Source organism: Euwallacea fornicatus, chromosome 10 (genome assembly GCF_040115645.1).
Source record: "Euwallacea fornicatus isolate EFF26 chromosome 10, ASM4011564v1, whole genome shotgun sequence".
Lineage (NCBI taxonomy): Eukaryota > Metazoa > Arthropoda > Insecta > Coleoptera > Curculionidae > Euwallacea > Euwallacea fornicatus.
In genome coordinates, this window is record NC_089550.1 from 3072856 (window position 1) to 3087120 (window position 14265).

Consider the following 14265-nt stretch of genomic DNA (forward strand, 5'->3'; position numbering starts at 1 on the left):
TCGCGATTCGATTTGCTTCAATTCTCCTATTTTCTCTCATATCAAATAGAAATTTCTCTTGATGCATATTTCTCCACTTCAAATCAATTCGCTTAAAATATATTTTTTGGAAAATTTCCACAAGCAGACGGAAGTTCCCACCTAAATCGGTTACACAGCTATATGATTGATTGACACCAGGGGAGCGCGTATTGTAATCAGCCCCCAGGGGCTCCACGTATCGTTCTATTTACCCCGTTATCTTTGATGTGCATTCGGCAGCCCCCAACACCCCCCGCCCATCGATTAGCTCTTTACTTCGCTTATTCAAATATTGACGAGTATAACCGCACGGCACGATTATTGACGAATATATCCATACGGAGCGAAGGTGCATCTTTCCGATGTGCTTCGCTCATTATTTACGACCGGGAAGAAAAACTTGTACGAGGGAAGTTGGGGCACATATATTACATCACCGCGTGCTGTCATTGCCGACACGATTTGTGCTCAAATTTGAATATCAAAAAAGACATAAATAATGCATATCAGCGAAAAACAAATTAGAAGCCCCGTCAGACAACACGACATCGCGGCAGGAAACGGTTGATTCCCATGGCACCGGTGGCGCCGCCTGGATATTCTGGCACGAGACAATTCGGAAAATTCTTTTTATGTTTTCAACTTTCAAAGAAAAGACTTCCAACATCAATTACTTGCCACATAAGGGTCAGAAACGCATAATCTCTTTATAAAACAATTTCGTTTTAAAAACGATTATTTAGCTATAATAACGAACAATTGCGGATCGCTTATCGAACTATTTAGTTTCTTATAAAGCTTTTTTACAAATGCTCGAGTCGAATTTGGTGCAAAGCGATTTGTTAGTTTAATTTGATTTTCCGTGAAATCGTCAAAAGAAGAACGAACAAGAACGGGCACTTAATGTTCGATAGGAATTTATTACGTTTCCGACAGGATGGTGCCTCTCGACATTGTATTTTGCCGGTTCGACAGTTTTTTGATAATAATTTTTCTGATAGATGGACGGGCAGGAAGGGTACCATCGATTGGCCAGCTGCATCTCCCGGCCTCACACCTCTCGACTTCTTCTTTTGGAGATATATTAAAAGCGCGGTTTGCGCGATTCCTGTACAAGGCCTGCATGTATACTGCGTGGCATAGAAAAGAGAACATCCCGTAAAAATGGTTTTATTTCAATAATTTTTGGCATGCGTGTTTGTATATGGAAACACGAAAAACGATTAAAATTTCAGCCATATTTATCAATACATTTACGAGTTATCAGAAATTTTAGTTGTTTTTACTATGAATATTGCAATAAAATTTCAACAATATGATTGCAAAATATCATTTATTGGTGTATAGTGTGCTTAGAAAGTGCTTTTAAATTAATCAAATATGCCTAAATGCAAAATGCAGCGAAATTTTCATCAATTGAGCGAGTTTGAGAGGGGTCGAATAGTGAGTCTACTAAAAGCTGGTCGATCATTTTCGGAAAATCGCTACTAGCTTGAACCGTACTGTAAACACTATAGTGATATGGTGTCAGACATGGTTCCAAAAAGAGCAAACGGGCAGAAAAAGAGGTACTGGACGATCCCGACAAACTACAGAATGCCAAGATTGCTGCTTTCGAATTATGGCCCTACGAGATAGGTTGATCTCGTTGAGGACGTTGGCGGATCAGTGGTTTGCTGAGTATGGATGGCCCATTGGGATTCGAACCATTTATGGTCGGATAAAAAGTTTTGAATTGATTTTTTATCGTCTCCGTCTTCTGTTACCACTAAACTTAAATCGTTGTCAAAATTGACTGCAATGGCGCAGAGAACGGATATATTGGAATCTGGAATGGGATAATATCGTGTTTGGTGACGAATCCAGATTTTGTTTCGTTATGCATGATGGTCGGGCAAGAGTAAGAAGAAGACGGGGTGAGAGACGGGACTTTCAGTTTAAAATACAGAGGCATGTTCATAAGACTGTTGGGGTAATGGTTTGGGGTCCTAATGCATACGGTAGCAGGTCACCTTCACTTTTCACCAAAGGCAGTATGATAGCTCAACGATACATCTAAGAAGTGCTGGAATCTCATCTCGTGCCATATTTGGAAATTCTTGCTAATCGAATTTTCTAGCAAGACCATGCACGATCACATGTGACTAGAATGACTATGGACTTCTTTCGTCAAAATCAAATTTATTTGCTACCTTGACCACCTCGATCTTCAGACCTCTCACCGATTGACTATGTATGTGATATTGCAGGTAGAAGGTTGTATAATTTACCCCAACCCCCATAAACCCTGCTGGCGCTATGTCATACTGTCCAGTTAGTCTGGAATGAGGTCCGCCAAGAGAACATCAATCACCTCATTAGGTCCATGCCTAGACGTGTACAGGAATGTACAAAATACTGTGGAAGACCGACAAATTATAATTTTTCTTTTGGTTTATAACAATTAAATTTGTTCAAATTTTTAATGAGGTGTTTTTTTTAGCGTAAGAAATACGTATACCAAAAATGACCTAAATACAACCATTTTTACAGGGTGTTTTCTTTTCTATGTCACGCAGTATCTTACGCTCAAAAATTACAGGAGCTTGTTATAAAACTTCTTAACCGATGCGTGAAGACTTGCAACGAGAACTTGAAGATCCCTTGTACCATTGCATGGTGGTGGTTGCCACCCCTGTTATATTGTCAATCGGGCGTAAGAACATTTTCCGTTCTTCATCTTTCCTTTTCATTCTGAGATCGACGTGTTGCAGCATTGTCATTTGTAGTTTATATTTTTAGGAACTCGGGGGTGGCAAGATTTAAAAATCCATTTGCCATAAGTAGTCTTTGATAATCATCATAAAGCTGAATTGCGAACTCGAGCACAGAAACGGGTTTACCGTTGCACAATAAGAATACGTAGAAATGCTGTAAATACCATCAAATTCAAGAAAACCTGAATATAACGAACTTTTGTCGGATGTAAGAGGACGAGTTTCAATGCCTTTGCAGCTACATTATTAAGTTTCAGTAACGAGCGAAATTGGATTATTATTATCCCTAAAGTCGTGCAAATTACAAATATTTTTTTTGATCGAAACATCGGCTATAGGAAAAGTGGAAAAAATTTACCATCTAATGTTGCCAATTCAAATCTTCAAATACGGGAACCCGTTTTATGTACATATTGGCAACGTCGTACGCCGTTCGAGACGAGCACGACATGCGCCTTGTCGCAACTAATATTTCCATCACACTTCATCATCGCATATATGTATATCTTCTCTCTATCTTAAAAGTTATATAATATTACCGAAAACGGGAGCGTGCTGCGCCACTGAGTTTTCGCGCAGATCAAGTCATTCAACTGACAGTAATCCACCAACTTAGGCTGACTAAAATCAGGGGCGTGCTAAGCTTTTGAATCTATTAGAGGCCTGATTTACTCCTATCACGGAGACTTCAAGATTTATATTACTGCTCTGAAATATTCGGATTCAGGCCTCGATTGCGTTGTGACGGAACTTTTGCGAACCGACACGGCATGAGAAACTGCGATGAGATTTAGATAGAGAAACTACAAAAGAGGGCTCATTTTTCACGGCTCTGCATTCAAAGTTCTTAACATAATTGATTGCGCGTTAGGCAATAAAATATGACAATATTTTTTGCCGGCTGCGCTCATCATGTCAGATCGCAATCACGGACAAGGAATGAATGGAAAATAGCACATCTACATATCGGTGATTAATGATCCCTGCTCGATATAAAAGCGGGGCAAAAACGTACATTCGCTGAAACTGGGAGCGAACTAATAGATCAAAAATTTCTATTCATATCTGTGTCTGGTTTGAAATATTTCTTGGGAGATTTTTGAACTTGACGTTATTTGGTTCCCCCGGGGAAATACACAAAAACACAGTGGTACAGCGCGGCCTCGAGGTAATCAATCAGAGTTGCGCACACGATTTAAGTGGCTCCCAGAAGTTTGCAGAAATTAAGCGATAAATCGCTACCCCCGAAGCGAAATTTCCCGCTGAAGCTTCCAATAACTAAAATATAACGGTTTTTAATCTATTTTACGTGACAAGGCAATCGAATTTTAAAGACCCTCGATTCGAATGCCCTAATTCCTACGCATTGTTCTGGCTGGGCTGGCAACAACTAAAAACTAATTGAAAATTAATTAAATCTGTTACCCGAAAATGAGGCCTTTATGAAGTGGCTAACGACCATATTGGCAATACAGTGAAACAATTCGCTTCGGCTCAAATTAGAGGGCCAGTTCAAAGAAGGAGCACATTTACATGATTGGTCAAACGAAATTGCATTTTCCCATCGAAATTGCATTTTTGGCTTTGCGGAGTTTAATTTAATTTAATTTAATTACTGACGTATTCTATTAACACGCAGGCAGAGAGAAAAAAATGTCGCGATCACATTTAATACGATGTCGACACTAAAGAGCGAAAAACCGTAATTCCGTATTACAAAGGGTCATGGAAGCTTTATTTTTATCGTTCATGGAGAGCGCTTTCAAAGTAGAATGCAGAACTGAAAGACATGAAAGCTTTGACTAAAATTAAGTTAGCTCTTGGCAATGAGGATCTGCCCATTTCGGTGCATATTAAGTTAGTTCTAAGGTCGTCTCGGATAATCGGCCTCTGGCCGGGAAGCATGGTACAAAGGCGGTTTTTAATGATGAAGTGCCCCTAGACATCATCTTTACATCACTTCATCCATTAGCAGCTCCTTCATTACGCGTTCTGATTCGGAAATGATGCAACAGAATAAAAAAAATAGAACAGCACGGGTGCGGACCGTGTCTAAACTTCATATCACTGGCACGCGCCCGTCACCAATATCTTGGTACCGTTGGGGCAAGATCCCCATTTCTTTTCCAACGGGACACTCACAGGTAAGCGTAAATTTATCAACTTAGACAAGCTTAATTGTCGCAATGAATATATCTGACGTGCGTTGGTCGGCATGAAACGAGGCATAACCACGTTGACCGGCACGCTCACCAGATTTATACCCATTGAATTATTATATATGGGGAACTTTCTTCCTTATTTCATTTTCAGATTTTGAAACATCTTTAATGTTAATCTTGTATGCGTATTAGTTTATCGTTTATTGTCGTTTCTCACATTTTTTTCTTATTTTCTGAAGAATTGCCACCGAATTGGCAAACGAGGGTAATCGTCTTAACCCTTTAGTAGGGGGTAAATATTATGTTATTGTCAGTGTGTTTTAACTCAGAGCAGTGCCGAATTCCACCCCTCCTAACTTTCATTCATAATTTTACATGGTGATGAATGTGAAACTCAGTAGTAATTCAAACTGCTTAATAGTAATAAACTCACACTTGACGTCCAATAACACGGGATTGCTCTCGCCATCTCCTTCTTGATTGTGTCCGACACAGGTGTAATGTCCAGACCTGGCAGTTGTAATTGATTGCAGGACAAGACTCTGATTGCTGACAATCGTGCCAGCTTGAGCGTTATTATATAGCGGCTGGCCCTGCAAAACAAACACGAAAACCGTTTGAAAAAGCGCATTTGCGCTCAAGGGGAAATCATATCGCACTAACATGTTCAAATTTGCCAACACATCCAAACTTCGTCAACAAACTGTTATGTGCCATTTCGGGAGTTCCAAAACTGATCCTCGGACGCCTTTTAGAAGTTTGCCAGTCAGTTCACTTCGGAAACTTAATGTGTAAATAATAAAGTTGGAAACTTGGGTTTAAGGAGATGAGAGGGTTGGGCTTGTTTACCATTGCATTTGCTTATAATTACTCCATTTGAACAAGATCAATCTGTAACGTTTTTTTTTTCAATAAATCGATATTCATTTTTTTTTAGTTTGGAACTCAAAAAATCATGTTCCGCCCCTGCTTTTGTGCGGGGGTCGCAGTTCTGCCTGTGAGTTCCATTAAATAAAATTTTTCCACTCCGTTAAAGGGACTCTCTGAAGTGGAATTAGACAAATCAGTGGCGTCTCATGGGGACGATTGGGCAACCTCTTTTTAATTCGCCAAATCACTACACACTGGACTGTTTGTATGATACTGGCATGTAAACCCACCCCAAACTTTTTTTTATCAATTTTCCTGAGACTGGCAGTTTAAGCGCCGAAAGATCAAAGTCTGGATAACGTTACCAAAAGGATAGTTTTCATAGAAGCGACGAAGGTTCAGGGGCAAGCTTCCATGGAAATTATCTTGTAGGTAAAGTTACCAATACTTTGATCCTTTGGCCCGTAAATCGTGCACTCCTCAAATTAATTCTCGCAAGGAGTGCATTGAATTACAATTTCGTTACTCACATTGTGCCTCCAGCTGACTTTAAACACCCACGGATTGGACTTGATGTTACACTCAAAGTAAACATCCACCCCTTCTTTAATGGTGCTTCCATTCAGCGTGCTCCCCAGCTCGAGAGACACTAATGGTACATCTGAAAGCAACATAGACGAAATTTAGCACTTGACCTGGCGTGTATCAAATATTCAGTTTAGAATTTCCAAAAGGTCCGTTAAGAATTCTGGCTGGTCACATTTTAATTTCTATCCCCGTAAAAGATGAAGGGCGCATAACAACAACCGTAAAACCTCGAACTTTTTCGGCACAAAGGAAAAGCCACTTAACGTGTTTACGGTCCGTGTAAAAGTTATCAAAAGTTACTGTATGAAACGTCCGTTTAGTTGCAGACGACCTTTTCGAACTAATGCAATAAAGTTAGATTTTGTGTGCTCTGCCGAGGCTCATGTAGTATGCATGATATTAGCTTAATAAGAAATTGCTAAGAGTTAGTAGCCCAAGGAGGGCATCGTCAAAGAAACTTGGCATACACTGGAGTACAACAAGATCGTTATGTACAAACCATAACTAGAAAATAATCACGGTTTTGAGGGGCTCCGTCTCGACTCATTAACAATTAACGAGGGTCCTCTTCAGGGGAACACTTAACGCGTTTTTAAAAGAACCAAGACCCTTTATTCCGCAAAATATCTACCACGCCACGGGATAAAGAGAAGCTAAACTGCGGGACAGATTAAGGGTCCCCTTTGGGCAAATATAATTAATAAATTTGAGCGGAGGCGTGGCTGTTTTCTTTGCTGGGATTTTCGTAGTGTTAAAGGGCGGTTAAACAATACAAAAAAAAATTCACCAAGGGACCTAGGTGTGGGCTTAAAGGGGGAAAAACTGTTCTGAAAACGTGAAATAATCCCTAAATTTGGGGAAAACCAAAGTACTGGAGTTTGCGTTGCCGGGGACAGTTTGGTCAGACTGATCTAGGGAAGGAATTTCCTAGCTTCCCCCAACTGCGGATGCGATTTTGCACCAGAACAAAAATTGATCTGTAAAGAAATTAATGGCTTCGAAATAAATAATTAAAGCAAAAAGTATCATTTTCTTGAGGTGTTTTGCAGCAGCTTTGGTGTAAATAAGACGTATCTAAACGGAATGTATAAAAACTTTTTATCGCTCCGCGTCCATAAAAGTACAAAAGAACTCGAAGAATTTGTAAACATTTCGCCCCTTTGGCGATAAATACAGGGGTTTCTTGAAAAGAAGGATGTACCCTAGCAGCTCACAAGAATCCAGACCTCCTACGGTGGCTTTCAAACACCCAAAACTAGGAAAAGTCGGACTCTACTCTTAATACTTTCACACTCCACCTAAGGAAAAAAAAAGTATTGGACCGAACCGAAACTCCTATAGCAAAGAAACAAAAACTGAGCAATCCAAATATTCCATATCATTGCAATCACGAGAGTTCAACTTGTCCTCAAATAGGAAGAATTAACTAGGAGAACAGGGATACCATTATTAAGCAGGAAACGAGCTCTTTGGACAGAACCAAATATATTCTATAAATTACACCTCAACAACACCTCAATAACATAAGAAACTAGTCGGACATCGGCTGCAGGCTCAGTTAGAGTCACAAAGGATGACCTAGACATAACTGACGATTTGTGTTTAAAACATCTGAAAAAACTGTTGAATATGTTGTTCGACTTATATCCCCAAAAATTTCAGGAATATTTTCAGGATTTTTTAAAATACAATATCAAAGATTGAGCCGAGAGCCAAGAGCGCCGAGACCCCTAATACCCGAGGGGCGCCCTTCGGTCCAGAGCAACATTACATAGGCGTAGATTTGCTTCTAGAGTGCTCAATACCACAGGTCTGCAATAAATTACTGATGGGCCACAAAAATTTAGGATCAGCCAGATTTCGGAAATTATTTAGTTCAAAATTTTTCCAAATAATTTGTCAGTTCTTAGTTTCGTTCAGCACGCCTACCTAAAAGGGTATTCGTTTCTATTTTAAATATCGGGCAGTTATCATTCTTACATTATTAATTAATCAGTTTTACGCGAATTCGATAATAGAAACGTAGTCAAAGAACTTAAACACTACTTGTAAAGTCTCAGAAGGAACGTTGCGGGCGAGTTAGTTCGAAGCGCATTCTGATAGACGGCGCTAGTGCGCCTTAGCTTCTCCTGTCAGCCAATAGCTGGCGTCGACAACCCGCTACAGAATCTATGAAATCAATTACTGTATGAACGTAAAGACCTTTACAAGTTCAGGCGAAATGGTAAGACAGTGGTCACAACTGGACCGTCCTGAACCCTCCTTGCATTACGAGGCAGTCGCGCTTATTTTTTACTTTGACCATTCCACATTTTCACTTTCTGCCTTTAGTATTCTGCGAATGGTTATGCACGTGTAGATTCAAGTGTATCCCTGAGGGCAGAAGGGCCGAATAGCCGATGGCCTTTTTGCCTTGAAATTAAGTTTTTTTTTTAATATTTGTACAAGAATATTTTCTCTGGGTTCAAGTGGGAACGAAATAAAAATGTTCTAAAATTAGACTTGATTGGTCAGCAGTCGCGCAGTCTTTTAACTAAGGGCAAATTCCAACTAATTTAAAGCCCGTCTTTCCCGTTGCCGGTAACCTGATGCAATTAAGCAAAATTCCGGGTACAAAGCAAATGAAATTTGCAACTCCGGCGCAGTAATAAGTTCCGGATAATATGGTCCACATTTGGGCCTCGGCCGACGCTAAATTACACCCTATCTCTTGTTAAGCCCATAACTTAGTCCTGGCTGCATCTGAGCCGTTAATTATGGCACTTCAAGAACATATCGCGACCTGCAACGGCTCTTGATTTGCATCCTACAAGTATTGCCATGCTCAAACAGGGGGATGTACAGGGCTTGACCTTAATAAATATTCCGGGCTCGTAGAATTTTCGTTTCCATTTAACTTCGGAACGGTCCTATTCGAGGAATGTTTGCAATTTGTTTACGACGGGGTGTAAAAAAGTCCCTAATGCGTTTATTCATAAACGTCGCGACACATAACCCTCTCTCGCTTAGAAAGAGGATTTTCGCAGTTTTTCCCATTCGTTATGTTTCGCCCTATTTTATTTATGCAAATGTCTTTGGCACGTTATTGTTTTTTTTCCAAACAGGAACGTATTTATTTCAAAAACAGGAAGATATTTGTTGCAACTTCAGATCTTCAACGGACAATTTATTTTAGCAAAGACAGGCTTGGACGAGGCAGAACCGTACTCGACCATTACCATAATGCAAAAGGCAAGCGCCGAAATGCAGGATAAGATTTGTAGGTTCTAAATCTAAAGTACGAAATCCACCTCTAATGGGTTTAAAATGCGTTTGAGTTTCACTGCGACGCTTCCTTTTCACCTTCCTTCCTATATATTTTCCAGCATAAACCCCGAAACAAAATCATAAATTTAAACCAGCCATAAATAATTCGGTTTAGCTAAAGAGGACATCTGTTTCTCAGGGGTTGCAAATCAATTTTTGATGGGTTCTAAATACATTTGAGAGGGGCTCAGTTTTAATTCTACTTGTTCTCTCTTCCCTCCCGAAACCTTTCGAAAATATTCATAAATTTAAATTATGATCAACTGGAGTTTAAATCCACAACTGAGTCGTAGCTCGAGACATACTACCTCCTGAAGTTCTAAGTCCGTTCCATGGGTAGCAAAATTCTAATTCCTACAACTTCCGAAGCATTGACAAATCAATTAACCGAAATTTGATTTAATTAGCGTTAATTTAATCTTATTAGCTTCCATTAAAATGTTGTGTTGAATGTATCGAAAAATGGCTTTACGCTGAAAGGTTGGGAGCAACTGATATGCCTTTGTGGGACTGCGTCAAACAGTGTTATACGGGGCGTTAGGAAAATAACTTTCGCAAATTCAACCACTGATTACGAATATTATTACGAACAAAGATTTCGTTACAATCGGGGTCGAAAACCTAATAGTTGGCCAAAAAAAACCGATGTTGACGACCGAAGAACTGTGACAGGCCTAAAATTTTAGTAAAATGATGAAAAACGTACTTGACAGATGTTGATTTTTTAACAGGCGATAGAAAAAGGTAAAATTATTCAGTAATAACACTGCTAAAACCATTTAAAAGTTAATTAGTAACTAATAATACAACTTAAGCGGTAAAAGTAAAGTTCGGCGGCTACGCCGCACTGAACGTGATCGAGGAAACTGAGTTTATTTTTGTTATAATTATTTTTTGCAGTTTCTTAATACCCCATAGCTGGTTAAAGCTGACTCTTTACAAATACGTAAATTCATTCCAACTAATTAACAGTACCTACGTGAAGATGCATTATTTACGCGAGTACCACGACATGCGTTCGATTAAGAGAAAGAGAGAGAGAAAGAGATAGAAAGAGAGAATGAGAGAGAGAGAGAATGAGAGAGAGAGAGAATGAGAGAGAGAGAGAATGAGAGAGAGAGAATGAGAGAGGGGGGAGAATGAGAGAGAGGGGGGGGGGGGAGAGAATGAGAGAGAGGGGGAGAGAGAATGAGAGAGAGGGGGAGAGAGAATGAGAGAGAGGGGGAGAGAGAATGAGAGAGAGGGGGAGAGAGAATGAGAGAGAGGGGGAGAGAGAATGAGAGAGAGGGGGAGAGAAAGAGACGTTACAAAATTCCGTTCAAGTTGGGCGCATTTCCGCTAATCGTTATCCAGAAAGAAAATTTCCAGCTCGACAAATGAAATTTTCCGTTGCATACGGGAAAATTGGTTAAAACGCCGTCGTGCATGCGTGGACTCAAGTGGTGAACATTTCGAAGATTTTCTATTGCAATGTGAGGGGTGTAAAATGCGTAACGTAACATGTTACGATAATTAGAGATGGCAATAATAATTCAGAACTAAGTGGCATTTTAACATAATAAAACAAGAATTCCATAATGTTTAAAATGTTTAAAAAACCCTTATAAAAATGCATACCTAGTTTATGACACTGTTTAGGGAGGTATCGGTATGAAATAAACACGACGTGACGTCGTCAATTGTTAGTAATTTTTTGTTCAAATTCATGTTCTTAATCATTGGTTAAATTTACAAAAGTTATTTCCCTAACATCCTGTATAATTGACTAATCTTGTCTATATTTTGAGCTACTTAATAAATACGCGCTGCCGCCGCTCTTATAAAGTGAGAGCATGCTATATGGCATATTGCGGGCGTATGATTATTCTTGAAATTTCGTTTTGTGCGTAAAATCTCTGTTAGATTTTTCTCAACTCCTTTTATATGTTACGTCGCAGCTAAAGGCCAAATGGGCTTCAACTCGATCCGCCTCTGGCAAGAACGATTTCTAAACTGAAAATATCTACAAAATCGACATCGACACTCCCACTACGGCTTTTCGCCCGAACGAACTAACAATTTATCGGTCGTCTGTACATTTGAAGCCGTTCTTTTTTCCGGCTTTGTTCCTAATTGATTTTTCAGCGGATTTTTGTTTACCCAACTTTCCGTAAATTAGAGCCGACGGCTTTCTTTAATTACCTCCATTCCTCCTCCAGAGAGAATAATTGAAAGCGAGTGCGGGTTGGAGAATTAGGTGACAAGCTTAATTAATTTATAAATAGCTTCTTGCTGTGTACTTTTGGTCATTTTTTAACCGATATTCTTGTCAATGTCGAAAAAAAGGTAATGAACCAGTGGCGAGTAGGCGATTGGCCCTAATTAAGGGAGGTAAGTTGGTAAAGCTACTGCCCCTATTTCGAAGCAGGTACAAAGTCATCCAATGTATATGTATATTTGACTTCTTACGATGGATGTCGAGTTTCCAGCCTTGTTCCATGCCACTGTCCGGGATCAAAGGTTGCTGTCCACGACACGACAGGTATTTCCCCGCGTCTTCCACAGTTGGGACGAAAGTGAGGACGCTGGTGGTGATGTTCCCATCAGCAGTGGCCTGAAAGGAACAAATAAATGAAGAGAAGCCCTCTCGGATTTTATTAACACGTAATAAAAGGTTCTATTGATAAGACTAGGGGATATTGCATCCATACATCACAGCAAATTGCAATAGTCTGCAGTGGCAGGGTGGCGTTTTTCCAAGATTTATGTATGCGGTCATTCTGCGTACTACACTTCTATCGAATTTCGCTCAGAAAGGAAAACAAGTCCCGGGTTTTCACCCTTATTTAAAGGCTCGTCTGCATAACAACAACAACGACCACGATTCGGGTTTGCGCTAAAATTTATTTAATGTATGCGCAACTAACAAAAATTTCCTGTGAACCGAAGAATTTGTACCCGCAGAAGTGCAATTTATTTAGAAGAATATACAGCCGGCCCATTGTTTGACCCCGCGATATTAAAATTCATGCAGGACAATATGCTTAGGGACTTTGCGGCGTAAACTGTAAAATATTATGAAGCTGAAGTGGGAACGTGAATTAATGTGTTGAGTTATATTTTGTTGGAGTGGGGCTTTTATCTTACCCGAAGCTTCTACCTAATTAGTTTAATTTAATGCAAGTTTGAAATTGCTTATGTATTTTAGAGCTTCATTACGTAAATGCTGAAAATAATCCTAAAAAAAAAAAAAATCTACCAGAACGCTTTTGATCTTGAGAAATATATTACACTGTAACCACTTCAATATGCGAGCGTTTACTATACAGGGAGACTCAAATAAGGTGAGTTTAATTTAAAACAAAACTGTAATTTTCGAAAACCACAGATTACGACTAAACCCTTTGAGTAAAATCTAATATATTTGGCAAACTTTCTCTTATCTACAAACTTCCACTTAAATGGCGTAGAGTGACAAGAAGCGCACAGCACGAATCTCTGATTTGTTTGGTTTCTGGGCGCTCCCCGTAATAAAGTACCCGGCCCACAGGACCAATTAAACGGTGGGGAATCATCGGTTACTTTAAGCTGCAAGTTACAAACTTACAAAAATTGCACACAATCTTTAAGCGTCTTAACTAAATGATGAATGCATCATCTCATGAAATTAGTTTTTGCAACAGAAAAATTGTAGTCCTCTCTGCTCGTCCAAGTAATCGATAAAATTTAATTTCGAAAATCGCCGAACGTTATATGTAGTTTTGAAATTGCCCAGGTTTTCATTAATAGCTTTAATAACACGAAAAGTAGTTTAGTGTGCAGCAGCTATTAATTTGATACGCGAAAATCTCTGCGATCGATTGGCGAAATTTATTTCGCCGAGTCCTATTGCTATTATTTATTTTAAATCACTTTAATTCTATATGCGATATATTTATTACCGACGGGACAGCTATTTAATTTCGTATCGTATTAAACGGTATTGGAAAATGAGCTCTCTGGAAAGAGACGGCCGAAAATGCGGCGATCTAATTGTAAATAATATAATGTAATTAAATTATATCTAAGATAATGTATTAAGAAATCCTGTTTGTGGCCAATCGTTAAAGCCACACCTCCATAGTGCACCGCTTCTGTGCATTAAGGCGTATCTTAAGATGTAACAGGGGCGGGGCCTGCAGCGATAGGCTGAACGTTCTGAATAGACGCAACACAACATTTAATTCCTACTTACTCTCAATTTTTGAACAAACGAAAGTAGCTTCATGTCTTCTTGTCCAATATCAAGGGATTTCTTGAACAATATACATATTTTGTGTGCTTGTTGAGAAATATGGCCCAGTTCACGGTGCGTTGTCAGATGAAAAATGCCGCTGTTGTACCAAGGAATTAACTAGGTCACGTACTTTCAGTATATTTCAACATATCATATTTCCCCGGAAAAAGAGCGTAAAGGTAGACTAGGTTTTCACATACGAGTACGTGATTTCGACTTCTGAAATTTCTGTTTTTTTATATGTGATTTGAAAGGGTCCCCGAAGAAAAACGTCTTCAATAAAATCTGCATAACACATACGAGCATT

At 39.4% G+C, this 14265-nt stretch overlaps 1 protein-coding gene across 3 annotated transcripts in view; it reads right to left on the minus strand.

Annotated features, from left to right (window-relative positions):
* Window positions 1-14265, minus strand: part of side-VIII (sidestep VIII) — a 142617-nt gene that overhangs the window by 4049 nt on the left and 124303 nt on the right. For all 3 annotated transcript variants that reach the window (XM_066286857.1, XM_066286856.1, XM_066286855.1), the window contains exons 7-9: window positions 12152-12296; window positions 6340-6470; window positions 5373-5532 (exon numbers count right to left, since the gene is read on the minus strand). In XM_066286857.1, the coding sequence (XP_066142954.1) occupies window positions 5373-5532; window positions 6340-6470; window positions 12152-12296 (436 nt within the window). The remainder of the gene's footprint in view (window positions 1-5372; window positions 5533-6339; window positions 6471-12151; window positions 12297-14265) is intronic.